Here is a 19,811-nt window from a genome sequence, read left to right as displayed (position 1 = left end):
GAGTTTACTTTTATTTTATTCTGAAATCTCAGAGATCTGGTTCTTGGATTTCACATCCTCCTGAGACACGTGCTGGAAACTCAAAAAGGAAGAAACACATCTGAGGGAGGGATGTGGGCCACATTGAAGTGGCTGGGGGGGGGAGAGGGGGGATAACAAAGCAGAAGCCTTGAACAAAGCTATGGGAGAAAGGAGAGGCAGTCAAGCCAGACAGAGCAGCCACAAATACCTGGCAGGAGCAGCAACAGCCTATCAACTCAAGGAGCTCTCAGCAAGTGCTTCCCTCCTGCTCTTCTGTGGCATCCGGGAGAGGGATCCTCTGCGCATCTTTACAAAACAAAGCACTGGTTAAAAATAGTGTAGAAGGCAAGGCCATGAGGGGCCAGCAGCTCCTGCATTTGCACAATCCATCTCACAAGGGGAATAGAAGTAAGCAAAGCAATTAAGAATTTCATGCTGATTGCTTCAAGCATTTTCTTCTCTGCCATAAATGTAATCGCATAAAGAAGAGAGCCTCTCCTCCTTGACTCCATCTGGAGCCCTGCTCTCCATATAGGCAGAAGCCCAAGTGAGACATACAGATCCTTGGGCTTGGCCACCTCCTACAGCATTTGCCTGTGGCGAGCAATTCTCTACAAAGGAACAGCATGATGTGACAGAGGACCGCAAATCTGAGAACCCTCAGCTGCACAAAGGGAGGCTGCCGTACTCCTACGCTCATGTGATCTGACAACTGGCATCAAATCATGAAAATCTCGGCTTTCACTTGAAGAATCAAGCATGTGTTGCTGGACTTTTGTTTGTGGAAATACATTTAAACAACAGGTAAGCAACTGCAAGCAAAAAGTCATAGTGTTCAAGGGCAGCGGCTTCAGGTGTGTCCTGCACAACTTATGGCTCTCCACCACACCACCATTATTTCCCACTACTCCCCTACCACTCATCATTTATCCTAAATCTCCCTTTCTGCCCCACTGCTTTGTAACAAATAAACAAGCAAGCATATTCCCTTAATTCCTTTTTAAAAATTGGAGTTTGGAATAAAGTATCTGCACAGGGGACGTATATACAAGGTGTGGCACTACAGATTTGTTACTGGTTTGAATAATTTATTTTGGACAGAAAGCCTAATTTTTTTATTGGCTTAAATATGCAATCCAACGCTAAACATTAAAATGTGACCCAGTTCATATGTAATACCAAGCCAAACCATGGTTAAGTGTGAGCAAGTGAGTGTACAGGTACTCAGAAGAAAAATCACAGCTACTTCCCTGGTCCTACTGCCACTGTACTACCTGGAAGCAAGCCTTAGTTTGGCTTACTGTTATGTCTGAGCCTGGGCTCACAGGTTGTCTCTCCAAACCAAACTGAAAGCAGTAAGCCAAGAACAAACCTTGGCTACAGCTCACGGTTGTGTAGTGAAGCAAATCAGGAGCTTGGAATTGGCTATAATGCTAAGCCAAACCATCGCTTGGCTCTAAGTAGTACAGCAACAGAAAGACTGGGGGGAAAGTGAAGTAGCCACAAGATTCCTCCAAGCACCCACACGCTTGTTTACACTTAGCTACAATTTGCCTTAACATATGTGCAAACCAGGCCTCTCTCTACCTGTGCAACTGACACATTTTTGTCAGATGATTACACTTACTTACTTACTTACTTACACACACACACACACACACACACACACGTACGTACCAGGAACCTGTTAGTTATATATTCTCTGCTGTGTTCGAAATTAGCATACCTTTGGCATAGAACACCATCAGTAACTGCTTTAGTGATCTAGTTGGTGGCGTATGGAGAAAGGTTTGCCCCAGGCTAGGCTATGTGCACTGCCAGCCAGAGATTAACACAGAGGAGTCAAAATAGCTGCTTAGCACCAAATTTAAAGAAAAATATCAAAAAGTTCAAAAAATGAAAGCTACCTTGAGGACAGCCTGCTCAAGTCTCAAAGATAATGTTTGGTCTATTTTTAAAACAGGTCTTTAACACTTAGTAGGATCCTTCTCAGCATCAAGCAATCCTAAAACACACTGCAAAATCAGAGGGAAGCAAATAATTTAGGAAATCAAAATCCAAAGGGAAAAGAGGGTCAAGTGGCAACAAGCCCATCCATAGCCTGTAGCAAAGGCATGAAGTGTGAGATGTGATGGGATAAGGAGCAGGGGTGCAGGGCTGTTGTGTCAGTTTGACTGCCACTTTTCACTCCTGCCCATCCTCAGTTGTTATCCACAACTATTATTTTGCTATTTCCCCACACACCACAGAAAAGGGCTTCTTCTGGCAGCCTGGCAGCCACCTCCATTAAACACCTAACAGGCCTGACAATAAACAAAGAGAGAGGCTGCTGTAACAAATGTCCTGCCCAGCCATACCCCCAATCTGTGGTACATGCTCATGAGCTCCATTCCAAGCCAGCAGGCTCAAGTAAGAGGGAAACAAGAGGCAAACAGCCTGCACTATGGCTGAGCAGCGGAGGCTGGGAGGGAAAGATGGCAGAGAGATGGAGCCATTTTATTAGATCAGGCAAATTCTAATTTATTCTGCAGAGAGGGAGGCGAGAAAATGGATTCACACTCAGCAGGCTGACTGCAAAGCATCCAACCCCCATCATCCTCAGATTTTCAAACTCATTGTTTGCCTCTTTTGGCCATTCCTAGCAGCTGTAGAAAAATCAAGCTCCTCCTGAAGACAGGGGGTGGGTGGGGGGAGTGGGCGTCTTATATTTTAGCCCTCAAGGAAACAAATTGGTTGCAGGGTTTTGCTCTGCTGAGTACAGAATCGGAAACAGCCCCCGCCCCCCAGCTCATATTCAGTTTCATGTAATGCCAGACCCCACCCAGAAGGATTCACTGAAAAGGTGCCCAATTGCTCTTGGCACTACATACTTCTAACGGGGTGCTGCACTAATGGTCATGTGGGAAAATCCACGCTGCTCCCTCCTGCAAAAGGAGTCTCAGGCAGGAGATGTACAGTAAGGATAGCTATACTTCAGCCACACTGGACACTGCAAGAGATGCAGGCACATGCATGTGTGTGCGCACACACATTGGGAGAAACATACATGAACAAACACATACTAGGCATATGTGGGGGCTTGGAGCCTTGGCTGACTGAAGGTCTGCAGTGACTCCACTAAGCACTCCTTGCCCTCTCTCTGCTTCCTATTCATGTCCCACTTCAAAGAATTGGGAAACAGCTTGACATGATGAAACAAAACCAGCCAATCAGGAGTAATCTGTTTTTGAATAGTAAAGCCACCATCCATTGGAAAACAAGACTGGGGTCAACCCCCCTTCCAAGAAGGATCAATTGAGTAGACATAGAAGCAGCAGACTCTGCAGGGTGAGGAAAGCAAAGCAACCACAAAGCAAAAATTTGCCATGAGCTGGGGCAAAAGCAGCCATCTTCGAGTCTGGGTGCAGTGGGCGAAGACCCCTTTTGCAGCAATTAGTAGCAGAGGCAATACTTCTTTTGCAACCGGTTCTATGATGAGAGAGGCAGAGCTAATTCTGAGTCTTAGTTCATCTTTGATGAACAGAAGGGTTAATGTAAGAACCATTTCTTTGCAAGGGTAACTCAAGCGACACTGATGTGAATCAATGTTCCTTTTGTGAACACATTACTTGGCAGAAACTGGCTTTTTGTATCCCCCTTAAACGAAGCCAGCAAAACAAAAAAAGGGGGAGGAATGTCCTTCAAACAAAAGGATGAGGTGAAAATAAAGAGAGACTCGCCTGCACTTTATTCTCTTTCATAGAAGCAAATGCATTTGGTGCTTTTTATACATTAATCAATCAATATCACTGACTGTACATCAGCAGTGCAGCCAAGTTATGAACGACCTTTCTGGCAAAGAGGACACTTTTAATGCTCACAAGACTGCTCAGAGCTTTGCAACTTTCTGAATTTATGCCTGCATGATTACCCCTCAGAGGCAGAAGCCTGTTAGCAGAACACCAAGGATGACCAGATTAGAACTTGCCAATTTGCACAGGCTGGGTGGAGGGAGCTGCCGTGTACGTGCACAGCCATCAATTGGTCTGGGAAGGGCCCTGCCATATTCCAGGAAGCTTTTTTCCATTGGCCAAAGTGGACATACTGGGAGAAGCAACTAGGCTCCATCTGTCCGGCCAACAAGCCACGGCTTGTGAAGGATGACTCCACTTTTGTTGCTGGCTAGAGCCACAGATTTGGCGTTCCCCACCTCACACACCTGCAGCCCTGAGCTGGCATCGAAGCCAAGGTTTCAAAAAATAAAATTGCTCTTGTCACCTGGCCTGAGGCAGCCTCTGAGCAGAAACAGGAAGAGCTCTCTTCTTTGGCAGGTATCTAAAACCACTTTGGGTTTCTCTGCACAGCCATCTTCCCAAACATAAACTTGAGGAGAAGCATTGCCTTGCACAAATTGGACAACTAACATTTTAACCTGCTCTTAAATCATTGGCAGAAATGGCATTTACACAGCCCAAGAAGTTCACAGCCAAGCTTTGCTAACAAAACAAAAACAGAGGAAAACCCAAATAGAAGCAGTTACACGTCTTGTGAAAAGGTAAATATGAGATGGTTAGATCTGATAGAAAGCTACAACATGTGCTCCAGATTGGATTGTTGCAATGTGTTCTACGTGGGAGAACCTTGGAGAAAACTCAGGAAACTCCAACTGGTCCAACTTGCAGTGGGCAAGTTACCAGACAAGGTTCCATTTACAGCTCATATAACCAGTTTTAAAACAGCTTGTATGGATTTTCCCATCCAGGCCCAAATCAAGGTGCTCACATTGGTGGTTCAATGGCTTAAACAACTTAGGCCCAAAATATCTGAAAGACTCCCCCTGTCCCTACAGACTTTCTTGGGTTGGGCAGAGGATATGTCCTGAAGTGCAGGGGATAGCAGCCTAGGAGCCCACAGCAGTGTGTCTTGAACTCCTGTATTCTACAGCTTCCAATGTATGTTCTTTACTCTGGCCTTTGGCACCATTTTTTTTAAAGAACCCACCCCATTAATCTGATAATTAAAGCAAATTACAGTCAGATTTTGTTATTGTTGCAGCCCTGGAACAACACAAGCAGCAACAACACATTTCTATTTCTATTATGATGAAAAGGAGTCACATGAATACATTTTTAGCATTTTAAAAACGGTAGAACAGAAACATGTTGCTTATACAGTGATGTCACTTTTTCAGAAAAATTGTAACTGGACATTTTAGTTGAAAATATTGCAATATCATAAATCAATTGGGATCTGATTTAGCATGACTGATGTCTATTCAGTAAGCAAGCTAAAAATGCACATTCTATAATTTTTACATGCTGCACGAATCTCAAACATTTCCCCAATTGTTAAAATAATTTCAACTGAAATATTTTAGAGGGTAGGACCCAGAAAACACTTAACCCTTGTGTACCCTCAATACAGAGGGTTTGCTCTGTGACCCAAGAGAGAGTCCACAGCGTCTGTGAGAGTGCAGCACTTTCCACATCAACTTTCATGGCAAGGATCTCCTAGACAACATCCAAGTCGTGCTGCAGCTAGGGCTGGACTTTGGAGCTGAAGTCTAGGGCCCCGTAGTTGAGGAGGCCAATTGCACAACAACAACGAAGTCCAGTATCAGCAGCACCAGGCCAAGCAAGTGCTTGATAGGGCCCTACTGTGGTTGGTGACAAGGGTCACCGCAGCACCATTTAGGTCTTTTGCTTTCTTTCTTTTTAAATCATTTTATAGTCAGCCACTGGCTGGGCATGTACATAGTTGGAGGGCTCATCTGGTGATTTTTACTTTAAAATATATTATCCTTTTCTACCACAGTATGGTGCTGATTTCCAAGTAAATGTACTTGGCATCAGGGCAGCAAAAGGAAATTCCAATATATTCCTACAGTCATGATGGTACTATTTAGTGAGTTTAAAATACAAAACTGAACATGGACAGATAATTTTTTTAAGAAAAAAAATCAGGCTTGGAAAACTTTTTAGTTTTAGTTTTTCTCTCACATCAGAGGAATATAGTAGTAGTCGTAATGTTCTGATTTACAAATGAAAGTATACACATAGCCACCTCACAGAATCATAGAGTTGGAAGGAACCCTGAGGGTCATCAAGTCCAACCCCCTGCAATGCAGGAATCTCAAGTAAACCATCCCTGACAGATGGCCACCCAAACTCTGCTTAAAACCTCCAATGAAGAAAAGTCCACCACCTTTCAAAGGAGTCTGTTCCACTGTTGAACAGCTCTTACTGTCAGAAAGGACTTCCTGATGTTTAGTCAGAATCTCCTTTCTTATGACCTGAAGCCATTGGTACAATTCCTATCATCCAGAGCAGAAGGAAACATGCTAACTCCATCTTCCATATGACAGCCCTTTAGATATTGGAAGATGGTTATCATATCTGCTCTCAGTCTCCTCTTTTACAAGCGAAACATACCCAGCTCCCTCAACTGTTCCTCATAAGGCTTAGTTTCCAGACACCTGATCATCTTGGTTGCCCTCCTCTGCACACGTTCCAGCTTGTCAATATCCTTCTTAAATTGTGGTTTGCCCAGAATTGGACAAATTGGTGTGTTCTGACCAAGGCAGAATAGAGAGGTACTATGACTTCCCTTGATTTGGACACTAGACTTCTGTTGATGCAGTCTGAAATAGCATTAGTCTTTTTTCGCTGCTGCATCACACTGTTGACTCATGTTAAGCTTGTGGTCTACTAAAACCCCTAGATCCTTTTCAAATGTATTCCTGGCAAGCCAGCTAGTCTTCCCTGAGTAAGTGTAGAACCTGATATTTGTCCCAATTGAAATTAATGGTGTTAGTGTTGGCCCCCTTCTCCAATCTGTTAAGGACAACTTGAATCCTGATTCTGTCTTCTGTGGCATTGGTTACTCCTCTCAGGTAGTGCTATCTGCAAATTTGATTAGCATTCCCTCAATATCTTCATCCAAGTCATTTATAACTACAATGGGCCAAGGACAGAATGCGAACACCCCCCCTCCCATTATAAGGCCTTTAAATGTTTAGGGTCTAAAATGACTTATTTGTACCTGTGCGAAGGGCACCCTCCCTACACCAGGTTTCAGAGAACTACTAGAGCAGCCAAACTAGCATGGTTGATTTGATTTTATAAGCTACGAATATGCCTATATCTTCTCCTCTCTCTCTCTCTCTTTCTCTCTCTCTCCCCAATCCTGGAATTCAAACAGTCACCTTTCCCCTTCCCCAGAATCCTTACACCAGGAATGAAGGAAGGAGGAAGGGCCCCTGGGAGGTGGCCTGGAAAGCAGAGGCAGCTGTACTAGTCAAGTGGAACAGACAGGCACTGCCTGCCTGCAAAGGCTGGAATTAATGCTATTGTCCTGCCACAAAGGCAGCAGCAAAGCAAGCAGTGGAGGGCAGAGGACAAACCCAGCCCAGCTACAAGCCAAAGGATGAAGGAGGAGGATGACAAGAAATTAGGGAGAATCTTCTTGGTTTGGTCTAGGGCAGGGTGGCAGTGCCTAGAAAGATATCAGCTTTTACCTAGAGAGCCCAGAGGTCAATCATACATGTTTCATGTGAATATGCTAATGTGCTAGAAGAGTATGTTCAGGACACTCATGGGCTGGAGCATCAGCTACAAAAGAAACAGGTATGGGTGTTGTATTCAGTCAGGCACCAGAAGGCAAAGCTAACCAATCTTTTAATTTATTGGCTTCTGGAAGTTTGGCCTGGTGTATCTAGTGAGCTACTCATTAGCCAGCATGATAAGGCCAGCATGCAACAGCCTGGAACTACAAGTGGCTAAAAATGTTTTCAGATGTCACTGGACTGCAAGGAGACTCACTTCAAAAGGATTTGCAAGCTGAAAGTGTAACCATGCCACATGCCAGAAACACTTGCTGAAAAAGAAATCTCAAATACAGGAGACAGAAAGAACACATCAAAGCCTGATGCCCCACCACCACCAGGCACACATGCCTCCAGCCCCAAACTTGAGAACAGGTGATGCATGAATTGCTTCCTGACTGGTAGCAGACCACAGAAGGAGCACAGAAGGAACCTATTTAACATGGGAAACTATTGGGAAGGGCCTGTGCTCACTGGTGCAGCATCTGCCTTGCATATAGATGTTCCCAAGGTCAATCCCTGGCTCTCCAGGTAGGGCTGGCAGAGGCTCCTACCTGAAATCCTGGACAGCTGCTGCCCTCAGTGGAGACAATACTGAGCTAAATGGACCACTGGGCTGACTCAGTATAAAGTACAGTAGCTTCCTAACTGCCTTATTCCAACTTAGACTATTTTTTCATCTGTCTGGCAGTGGCTCTCCTGTGTCTAATGCAGCGAAGGTCTTTTCAGCCACCTGCTACAAGATCCTTTTATTAAAGGATTGGACCTGGAACCTTCTATGTGCCAAGCAGAGTCTACTACTGAGCGACAACCTCTCCACATACTGAATCCGATCTCCCAAAGGTCTGAGCAAATTACAAAGCAGTAGGGGGAACTGATTCCGTATTTGAACATTGTCTATCAACCAAGGCTTTCAACCCCTGTGACCACCATGTGGGGTGCTGCCCTCTGTGCCCTGCAGTTTCTGCTGCAGGTTGGGAAGATGTATATGGGCCTGCGTTCCTTTGGCGAGTCATCCAACAGGGACAGGAGAGCTTTCAGAGGCTTTGCCTCTGCACAAAAGGGCAAGATAGCATCAGAGACCCAGCCAGGCCAAGTCAAACCTATGTTGTGGCTGGCTGCTAAGCACAACACGTGAAAAGAACGAGGCCTGTGCAGCAGCAGCAGCAGCAGGAGGAGGAGGAGGAGGAGGAGGAGGGATGCCTTTAATGATGAGAAGCAGCCAGCAGAGGGACCCCAAATCACTGCCAAGCTTCCCAGCTCAGCAATCTGGCAGCTGGCTGCTCCTTGTGGGCTTAGGATGCAGCTGAACAAGGAAAACATTCTGGAACAAGTCAGCAGCTGGAGCTTCCTCTCTTGCTGCTTAATGAAAGCCATCAGCGGCTGATGACAAGTGTCTGGTGGAGCAAGCTGGAGGTTTATGAGATTCCTGCCACGTTTCAGAGCAACTGCAGCATGCCTTCACTCTGCCTGCCACAATCCTGCTAACCACTTCCTTCCTGCCAGGCGCTCCTGCTAGAGACTTTCATTAACCCAGTGCTTGGTGTGTGTGTATAAGTTTATACTACACCCTCAAGGGGCATGAGAAAGTGTTTCCTTGAGCAAAACAGAAAATGAAAATGATTAAGCTCTTAATATCCTTCATCATCACCTCCTCTACCCACTGGGCACAGCTGCCTCTCTTGCCTCCCAAATCACAAACACATGAGGACAAATGAAGTTCTTCTTCTGCCAAAACCTCAGCACCTAGAACCTGGTGTGAGATGTAAGTGGTGACATTTGACTTCAATAGAGGAAGCTACCCAAAAATGAGGGAACTGATAAAAAGGAAGTTGAAAAGGAAAGTAAAGAGGGTCCAATGTTTCTAGAATGCTTGGGGATTGTACCAACACACTCTACTCTAATAGAAGTTAGCTAGAATGTATACTGGGGGTCAGGGCTAAGAGGATGCCAGTGTGGTTAACCAGGAAAATCAAGAAATTATTAGGAGGCAAGAAGGCTTTCTTCAGAAAATAGAAGTCTTGCCCAAAGAATCACAAACTTTGGCAAAAGATATTCAAACAGACATTAAGTGATGCAAAAAAGAAAGAAAAGAAAGAATTTGAGGAGCACATTACGTTTTCAGCAAAGACCAGCTACATAAAAACTTTTTAAATACATTAAGAGAGGAGACAGGCTAACAAGGTAGTTGGACCTTTGGACAACAAGGAAGCCAAAGGTGTGCTAAAGATGGAAAAGGAGATTTCAGAGAAGGTGAATTCTTTGATCTGTCTTGACAGTGGAAGATGTAAGTCATATCCTTGGTGCCTGAACTAACTCTCAGGAAGGGGGTCTGAGGAACAAAGGTGAACAGTGGTAATAAGTCACAAGCTTCTAGGTCTTATTGACAAATTTAAAAGGGACAAATCACAGGGTTTGGATGCACCAGGCAATTTTTAAAAACACTTGAATGTTAAATTGCTGATTTTCTAACAAAACCATGTAACTTGAAGGGTAAGGACTGTTGCTTAGAGCAACTGCCTTGCATGCAGAAGGTCCCAGGTTCAATTCCAGATAGGGCTGGGAAAGGTTTTTGCCTGAAACCCTGGAGAGTCATTGCCAGTTAGAAAAGACAAGGCAGCTTCCTATGTCCATACGGTTAGCCTCCAAGCCTGAGGAAAGTGGCCAACGTTACACCAATTTTTTTAGAAGGGATCAAGTGGAGATCTGAGAAAATACAAGTCAGTTAGCTTAATGTCTGCTCCAGGAAAACTGGTGGAAATCATTGCTAAAGATAGAATTACGAAGCATATGGAAGAACAAGCCTTGCCAAAGCAGAACCAGCATGGCTTCTGGAAGCCTAATTTCTGTCTCACAACCCCTTAGAGTTATTTGAGTGTAAACAAGCATATAGACAGAGATGATCCAATTAATTTTGGCCATTTGGTCATATCCATGCATTTAAAGCACACATGGCTTCCCCCAAAGAATCCTGGGAACTGTAGTCTACCTCTCACAGAGCCCCAATGCACAGCACCCTTAGCAAATTACAGTCCCTAGGATTCTTTGGGGAAAGCCATGTGTGCTGTAAATGTGTAGTGTCAATATGACCATTGTGTACTTAGACTTCCAAAAAGCTGTTGATAAAGTACCTCACCAAAGACTCCCGAGTTATCTTAGCAGTCAGATTCTCTTATGGACCAGAAATTGGTTAAAGAATAGGAAACAGAAGTGCCCTGCCCCCAAGGATCAGTATCAGGAACTGTGCTTTTTAACTTGTTCATAAATGGCCTGGAGTTCAGGGAAAGCAGTGAGGCGGTGCATGACAACCAGTATGTGGACCTAACAAACTTGAACAGAAAGGGATTGCTAGGAGTTCCAAAATGAACTCTCCAAACTGGGTGAATGGCATTTAAATAGAAAATAAGATCCAACATAAGGAAGGGTAAAGTGATAGTCAATGGAGCAAAAAAAATATGTAACTTTACATATGCACTGATTAAGCCTCAACTGGCAGTGACTGATGAGGTTCTATGATGTCAACCCTGTGTGTGACAGTTATGAAAGGTAAATTCCATGTTAGGGATAATTAGGAATTAGGATAATTAGGAAAGTGGCAACAAAACTGATAATATCGTAATACCGTTATACAAATTTATAGTGTGACTGCGCTGTGTGCAGTTCTGGATGCTTCACCTTGAAATGGATTTTGCAGAGCTGGAAAGGGTTTAAAAAAGGGCAACAAAATGACCAAGGGGTTGCAGCACCTCTTCTATAAGGAAAGATTACAATATTTGAACTTTTTTAGTGTGTTTTTTTAAAAAAAAACAATTAAGGGAGGACATGACAAAGGTGTATAAAACTATACATGGTGTGGAGAAATAAGATAGAGAGGTGTTTCTCCAGAATACTAAAACCTTGGACCATCCAATGAGGCTGGAAGATTCAGGACAGACAAAACAAAGCACATAACACGTACTTGAACTATGGAACTCACTCACATAATAGATTGCGATTGTCACCAACTTGGGATGACGTTAGAAGGGGTTTAGATAAATTCACTGAGAAAGCTGTTAAGGGCTACTAGTCATGATGGCTACTAGTTCTTCCTCCACTGTCAGAGGCAGAAATCCCCTGAATACCAGTGGCTGGGAATCACAAGTGGGGAGAGTGCTGCTGTGCTCATCTCATCTTTGTGAGCTTCCCATAGGGTGGCCACTGTGAGAACAGGATGCTAGACTAGATGGGCCTTTGGTCTGACCCAGCAGGGTTATTCTTGCATTCTTATGATTCAGGCTGTGATTAGAAGTGGTGCTGAAATAATTATATTCACCACAATGAATTTGCTGTTGTTTGCTGTCAAATGAAGGGACTGCTGCCATCCCTCCTAGCAGAGCCTTGGAGGAAATCAGGGAGGCTAGGACAAATGGACAGGCCCTTTTGCATAAGGCAGCATTCTGTCACTTAACTGAGAATGGCACTTAACTGAGCCAAAGAAGGCAGGGAGTAGGGAAGCCTACAAAGGCAAAGGCAAATGCAAAGGGGCCTCAGAAGTTGAGCAAAGGGAAGATACATTTGATTCTCCTTAACTTGGGCCAGGATGCGGGTGGCACTGTGGTCTAAACCACAGGGCCTAGGGCTTGCTGATCAGAAGGTCAGCGGTTCGAATCCCCGCAACGGGGTGAGCTCCCATTGCTCGGTCCCTGCTCCTGCCAACCTAGCAGTTCGAAAGCACGTCAAGTGCAAGTAGATAAATAGGTACAACTCTGGCAGGAAGGTAAACGGCGTTTCCGTGTGCTGCTCTGGTTCACCAGAAGCAGCTTAGTCATGCTGGCCACATGACCGGGAAGCTGTCTGCGGATAAACACCGGCTCCATAAGCCAGTTAAGTGAGATGAGCGCTGCAACCCCAAGTCATCCATGACTGGACCTGACGGTCAGGGGTCCCTTTACTTTTAATTTCGGCCAAGATGCTAGAGAAAACTTCTTGAAAAATTCCTATGATATACCTGATAGCCCTTTACAAATAGGAACAAAAGAATAGCCCTGCTGGATCTGGCCAGTGGCTCATCTAGTCCAGCTAGTGGCTAACCAGATGCCCTAATGGGAAGCACACAAGCAGGATCTGAGCACAAGAGCACGCTCCCCTCCTGCAGCTTCCAACAACTGGTATTCAGAAGCACAAAGCCTCCAACAGTGAAGGTAGAACATAGGCATTATAACTAATAACCATCAATAGTCTTATCCAACATGAATTTGTCTAATCTTCTTTTAAAGCTGTCCAAGTTGGTGGCCATCACTGCCTCTTGTGGGAGCAAATACCATAGTTTAACTTTGAACTGTGTAAAGAGGTACTTTCTTTTGTCCGTCTTGAATCTTCTAACATTTCTGCTTCATTAGATGGCTCTGAATCCAAGCAGTATGAAAAAGATAGAAAAATATATCTCTCATTACTTTCTCTACTTCATGCATAATTTTTATACATTTCTCTACTCATCCTTTTGTTCTAAACTAAAAAACTCCAAACACTGCAACCCTTCCTCCTGTATGAGGAGCATTCTAGTTGGCCTTCTCTCTTTCTAGTCGACAATATCCTCCTTGAGGTTAGGCAACCAGTACTATCTATACACAGTAATCACATGGCATTTGCACTTTTCACGGCTGCTGCACACTGGATCTGTTTTCTGCCACTCTCTCTCTCTCTTAGGTTCTCATTGAACCTAAGCAAATCTGATTTGAAAACTTTATTTTATTTTAGAAAACAAATGCACTAACAAACAAATTGGAGGATAGGCCAGTTTGAATTGGAAGGGGCTTCTTCCACACTTCTATAGCATTAACCACCCTCCTATCATTAATGCCCCTGCACAAAACACACTACAAGGAGCTCAGTCTTCTCTACCACGTTAGATGGGGGCTGGGTATGGGGCCAATACATTGCCTCCAGTGGTGTAGCGTGTTTTGCCAGCCCCAGGGGTGTGCGCATGCGCATGTACACCAGGGACAGTTGGACGCAGAGTGTGAACAGAGTCAGCTGCGCCAGCCCAGCCCTCACCACCAATGTGACCCTACCTCCACCAGAGCCAAGAAGGGCAGCGTTGCATCGCCTTCCCCTGGATCATCCCAGCCTTGAAAAGTGGCTTGGGGCTGGCAGGGCGCCCTTCGATCCCAGCCTCACAAAGTGAATCATTCAGATCAGATTCCAGCTTTGCAACGCAGGACGGAGTGAGGAGCCAAATGCGCAGCATCCCTCAGAAAAATGCGCCCAAGGCCATCACCCTGACAGCCCTCCATGCTACGCCTCTGCCTCCTTCCTTGCCACCCCCACTGCCTGCACATAATCCTTACTTCCTGGAACCTGCCAGGATATGGCACAGGAGGGTTGGTGCTAATGTAATCCCAAAGGAAAAGGAGCAGACAGCAGGCAGTAAGCAGTCTCTATAGATCATAAAACAACTCATGAAGGCCAGCTGGATGCTTTCCTTACAACAGGAGAATGAAATGCAAGTAAGATTTCTACAACACTAGTCGCACACATCCACTTCAAGGCAACTTGGCTGATGTTGGTCCCACCAAGCAAGCAGAAAGTCAGTGCAAACCGTTATTCAGCTAGACAAGTGTCTGAGTGCTGGGCCAAAATTCCAGTCACAATCCCAGTGCTGCCTTCCCAACTGCAGTTCACCTTCTGAAATTGAGAGAGCAACACCCTGGTGTCACTGAAGTAGACACATCTCACTGTAATGGCAGAAAGAAGAGCTACACTTTGCTCGTGTGAGAAATACCACTCACCAGCATCAGGGGCGGAGCACTTCTGGATGGTGAAGATCTGGCCCAGGTCCTCCTCTTCTTCGGGAAGGCCCTTCTGTAGGCGCTGCAGCTTACGCAGACTCTCACTCCGTTGGTGCTTCATGGAGCGAACATGCTGAATGAGATTTAGTTTGGCCTTGGTGGAGTAGTTACATAGGACACAGTGGTAGAAGCAGTTTTCCCCATCAACTCCACTCTCATGATGCTGAAGGTGCTGCAGAAAGGAAATGAGAGCAAAAGGTCAGCAATGAGGACCAACTTACACAAACTCCAGGGCAAAACTGAGCGTGTCAAAATCCTGGGGACCTCAAAAGGCCAAGTGGGGGCAGGAGAAGGCAGACTTTCTCACACACTCTTCATTTCAATCATAAGAAGCATCTTTTTAAAATCTGAATTTCAAAGACAAACTCATCGTTTGTCACCTAAAAGACTAAAAATGACTTGCCTTTAAAGGATCCCCTTTTTATTCAGGAGTTTCTCTTGCTAAAAACATAATTAAAACTCATGCTGAAGTTAAGCATGTGTTAATACACACACACTCCTCTCAAAAAGCTAGGAAGGCATACCAGACCGTTAGCCATGTCAGCCTGTTCAGCAAGTGCAATAGTCTTTTAGCGTGTTAAGGCTAAAAGATTTATTCTGGCGTATGTTTTTCCGGACCAGAGTTCACTTTGCATGCCTGATGAAGAAAGCAATTCATATCAGAATGTAAGAGCCCTGTAGCAGAATCAGGCCCATCTAGTCCAGCACTCTGTTCTCATAGTGGGCAACTAGAGGCACCAATGGGAAGCCCACAAGCAGCACCCTGAATACAACAGCATTTTCTCTACCTGCAATTTTCAGCAACTGTTAAAAATGCATGTTGGTTTAGGAACTCTCTGCAGCACCAGTGGAAAACTGGGCTTTAATCAATCCACCTAACAAGCAACCCTATCACTCTTGAAGAAAGAAGTGCCTCTTGCAAGCAAAACAAGCTAAATCCCAAACTAAATCCCCAATCGGGTGGGAAGGGGGTTGCCACAGAAAGATGCATGTAGATTCGTCTGCAGCCTGTCTGCCCCCTGGAACACCTCCCTGACACTTAAAGTGAATGTGTAACACAGCCTCTGAGAAGAATAGGCAATCAAAAACTGTGTCTCTCTGGGTGATTGCCCACACTTCTGAAGGTGCATGACACAGGGAGTTATAGGATCGGTCCAAAGACCCATCTAGTCCAGAACCTTTTTATCACACTAGCCAACCGGATGCCCTAATGGGACACCTGAAAAACAAAAGCACTCTCTCCACTTGCAGTCATCACTGCAGCCTCACTGGAGTCATCATGACCTTTTTTCCTAAACTAAATGTTCCCAAATGATGTAACTTTCCTCAGGGGGCGTCTTCTAGTCAGATGGTCATTTTGGCTGCTCTTTTCTTAACCTTTTTGAGTTCTACAATGTCCTTTTTCAGCTGAGTTGACCAGAACTGTACAAAGTATATTCCTGTATATGTAAAATTGGGGGAGGGTTGTTGTTTTTTTGCCTCAATGTGCACTGCTTTGCACTTGCTTACAATGAATCACGTTTGCCATTTAACACACATTTATCCAGTTTGAAGAGCTCCTCACATTCCCTTTTTTTGTTTTTAGTACTCTGAAAAAATGGGTGTCATTAGTCTGCCCTTCCAACACTGCAACAAACACAGAACGAAACCAAATTGGATCATTATGGCCAGCTTCACAGCAACCCACTCCTCTTCACCCATGGACAGTAATCACAGTTTGCACCTCCCTTCACAAGACTGCTGAATTCAATTCATTACGGAAAAAGGTATGTGAGAATTAAATGCTAGTTGAGCCCCTAGTGCAGACTGCCCCTTAATGGAGTTGAGCTAGACCAAAAAAGAAATTTATAATTCTCAGGGATAATAGGCAGAACCACAAAGAAAACATTGAAAGCTGTCTTAAATCAAGAGAGATGACTGGTCCACATAGCTCAGCATTGTCTACACTGATGAGCTGTGATTCTCCAGATTTTCAGATAGGGGTCTCTCCCAGCCCTACCTGGGGATGCCAGGGATTAAACCTGGGACCTTCTACATGCATAGCATGTGCTCTACTCATACAGAATATGAAAAGGAAGAGCTAAACAAGAAGTCTCACTAGGAAGTAATTTCTTCTAAAGAATATAGGCTTTTACTAGCTACTAAGAAAAGCCAACCAACTTCTGCCAGGGTACATTGATCAATTCCATAATATGGAGGGGCACAACAGCTTTCCCCTCCCCTTTACCAACAACAGGAAGCTTCTAACATCAGGTTCTTCACGCATGGAATGCAAAATATTGATCATGGTTAGTCAAAGCTTCACTTTTAAAGCAGAAACACACTGAAGTACATTTGATAAAAACCCTCAGAAGTGAAGTTTCCCAAAGGATTAGAACTTGCTGGAAAATGAGGGCATTCCTCAGTCCAGTGAGAACCATTTGTTAGAAAAGAGATAGTCAACACTGTGCCCTCCTGATGTTGTGGACTACAACACCCACCAGCCGCAGACAGAATGACAGGAGTTACAGTCCACAAGAGCTGGAGGGTATTACTCTGACTACAAATAAGCTGAGCTTAGATCCTGGAAAGACAGAGGCCCCATGGGTGGGTGATTCCCATGCCTAAGAAATTGGTCAACTGCCTGCCCTGGACAGGGCTGCACTTTCTGAAGGAGCAGGTATCCAGTCCAGGGGTGCTTCTGGATCCAGCTCTGTCAGTGGAGGTGCAAGTAGCCTCAGTGGCTAGAAGCGCCTTTTACAACCTTTAACTGGTGTGACAGCTACAACTGCTCCTGGACCAGAAGCCTTGACCACAGTAGTTGAGACACTGCTGAATGTAATATTGGGTTACTGCAACACACTCTATGTGGGGCATCCCTTGTACTTTATGCAGAAACTGCAGTTAGTTTTAGCAGCTCGGTTGCTGACAGCAGTGAGACCCTGTCTGTATGCAACCCTATGCTCAGAGATCTGCACTGGTTTTAATTTTATTTAATACAATTTATATATCTCTTGATTGGTAAGAAAACCTCTAAGCAGTTTACAAAAATATAAAACGAAACATTAAAATATGTTTTAAGCAGGTTGTCTATCTGCTACAGGGCCAAGATAATCAAGGTGTTACTATTAGTATGCCCTTAACAGTTAAAGACCAGTTTACTTGCAGGATCGCCTTACCCCATATAGGCCCACTCAGTTGCTTCAGTCTATGGAACTGGCACTGTTATGAGTTCCACATAATACTTGTAGGGAATTGATCTTTTAGTGTGGTAGCATTCACACTTTGAAACTTCCTGCCTGTTAATATCAGGCAGGACCTTTGCTAGCTTAAAACATGTTTCTTTAGGCAAACCTATCCAGAAACTGGATGTGTTTTATTTCATTTTAGCTTTGCTGATTTTAAACTTTAGAATACTTTTAAACACCTGTTTTATAATTATTTTTATTGAGAATTTTAATGTCTTATTTTATATTTTTGTATGCCACTTAAGGGGGATGTGAGTGGTGTTGTCGTCTAAACCACGGAGCTTCTTGGGCTTGCCAACTGGAAGGTCGGTGGTTCAAATCTCCGTGATGGCGTGAACTCTTGTTGCTCAGTTCCAGCCCCTGCCAACCTAGCAGTTCGAAAGCACGTCAAAGTGCAAGTATATAAATAGGTACCGCTCTGGCAGGAAGGTAAATGGCATTTCTGTGTGCTGCTCTGGTTTCGCCAGAAGCGTGTTAGTCATGCTGGCCACATGACCTGGAAAAACTGTCTGCAGACAAACGTCGGCTCCCTCGGCCAGTAAAGCAAGATGAGCGCCCCAACCCCAGGGTCATATGCGACTGGACTTAACTGTCAGGGGTCCTTTACCTTTTTTATGCCACTTAAGAGGTTTTCATACAACCAAGTGGCATATAAATCCTCACCACACAGAACTTCAGCAATCTGCAACCAGGGTGGTACCCAACAGGCTTATTTGGACTGCTGCTGCCCAGAAAGGACCACCCTGCTGAGAGACTGAGGGCCCACTCCTGCCTCTCTCCACCTGACCCAGGCTTCAAAAGGACTGATGCTGTTAAATTGCTTTTAAGATGTTTTTTAAAAAATATTTTTGTAATTGCTTTTTAGTGTTTTAACTGTTTTTAACCCACATCCTATGCCCTTTTAAAATGTGTTGGGGGTGGTTATTGGGTGGTTGTTGTTGTTTTTAATTTGATTATGTACTTTGTAGTTTTACATTCTGATTTTATCCTGTGAGCCATCCTGAGACCTGTAGGTATAGGGCGGTATATAAATTCAATATTATATTATTATTATTATTATTATTATTATTATTATTATTATTATTATTAGGATTTCTTGCCCACCCTTCTCCATATAGTCCCAGGGCAGGTTACAACATTTATAACTGTATAATTTTAAAGCCAAATAAAATATTTCTAAAATGAAAATAGATAAAATAAATATACACCAGACAAGAAAGCAGGTCCCACAGAAATCTTAACTGCCAAAGGTCAGGGGAAAGAGGTGTGTTTTCCAGATAAGAAGATATAGCAAAGGTGATAGACGCACCTCTGTGAGGAGGGAGTTTCATGGTTTAGGGGCTACCGTGGAGTATGTCCACCCCAGGCTGCCAGCCTCTGAACTTCTGACGTCAACGAAACTACCAAGAGGGCCTCTTCTGTTTATCTGAGAGATTTGTAGGGAAGGAGGTGGCCTTTCAGATATCTGTGGTTTAGGGCTTTGAGCACCTTAAATCAGGGCCAGAAAACAAACAGCAACCAGTGCAGTTGTCTTAAAATAGGGGTTATAAGAGCTCTAAATAGAACCTTGACTAGTAAAGCTGGCTGTTGCATTTTGGACCAGTTGAAATTTCCAAATAGTTTTCAAGGGAAACACTATGTAGATCACATTACAATCATCTAAGTTAGACATCACCAGACCAAGGGTACAGTGGCCAAGTCATCTCTGTCTGGAAGGGGCTGTTGCTGGAAACTGGCACTCCTATCCACTGAGACTACTTGAGTCTCCAGTAACAGTGCTGGATTCAGGGGAACTCCCAAGCTATAGACGTACTTCATCTCCCCAGCTCCTGTATACCAGAACTCAGAATACGTTTTCTTTATGGGATCCTCTTTACTGGCCCACATCTAGTCCATGACCACCTCCAAGCATCAATCTAGCACCAGATTGCCTCTCCCAATTCAAATGAGGGGGGGTACGTATGCATCACTCACATATTTCAGTCCAAAATTCCTGATAACAGATCCCAGCGACACTTCAAAAAGGGCAAATGGAAGAATGAGTTCTTTGTACTGGTGGGCTTCAAGGTTTCTTAGAGCTGCAGCTGGGGAAGACTCTGGGCTTATCCACACTTCCTCTTGTACTGCTGCTATCCCCCAGGGAAAACAGCTCCT

The 19,811-nt window shown here is 44.4% G+C and overlaps 1 protein-coding gene across 16 annotated transcripts in view; it reads right to left on the bottom strand.

The window, feature by feature from the left end:
• Window positions 1–19,811, bottom strand: part of ZFHX3 (zinc finger homeobox 3) — a 262,705-nt gene that overhangs the window by 61,484 nt on the left and 181,410 nt on the right. For all 16 annotated transcript variants that reach the window (XM_082229254.1, XM_082229255.1, XM_082229258.1 and 13 more), the window contains one exon: window positions 14,371–14,602. In XM_082229254.1, coding sequence (XP_082085380.1) covers window positions 14,371–14,602 — 232 coding nt within the window. The remainder of the gene's footprint in view (window positions 1–14,370; window positions 14,603–19,811) is intronic.

The sequence above is a fragment of the Podarcis vaucheri genome (genome assembly GCF_965113315.1).
Source record: "Podarcis vaucheri genome assembly, chromosome: 7".
Classification (NCBI taxonomy): Eukaryota; Metazoa; Chordata; class Lepidosauria; order Squamata; family Lacertidae; genus Podarcis; species Podarcis vaucheri.
Note: the sequence above shows the minus strand (reverse complement) of the source record. Positions and strands in the feature narration are given on the sequence as shown.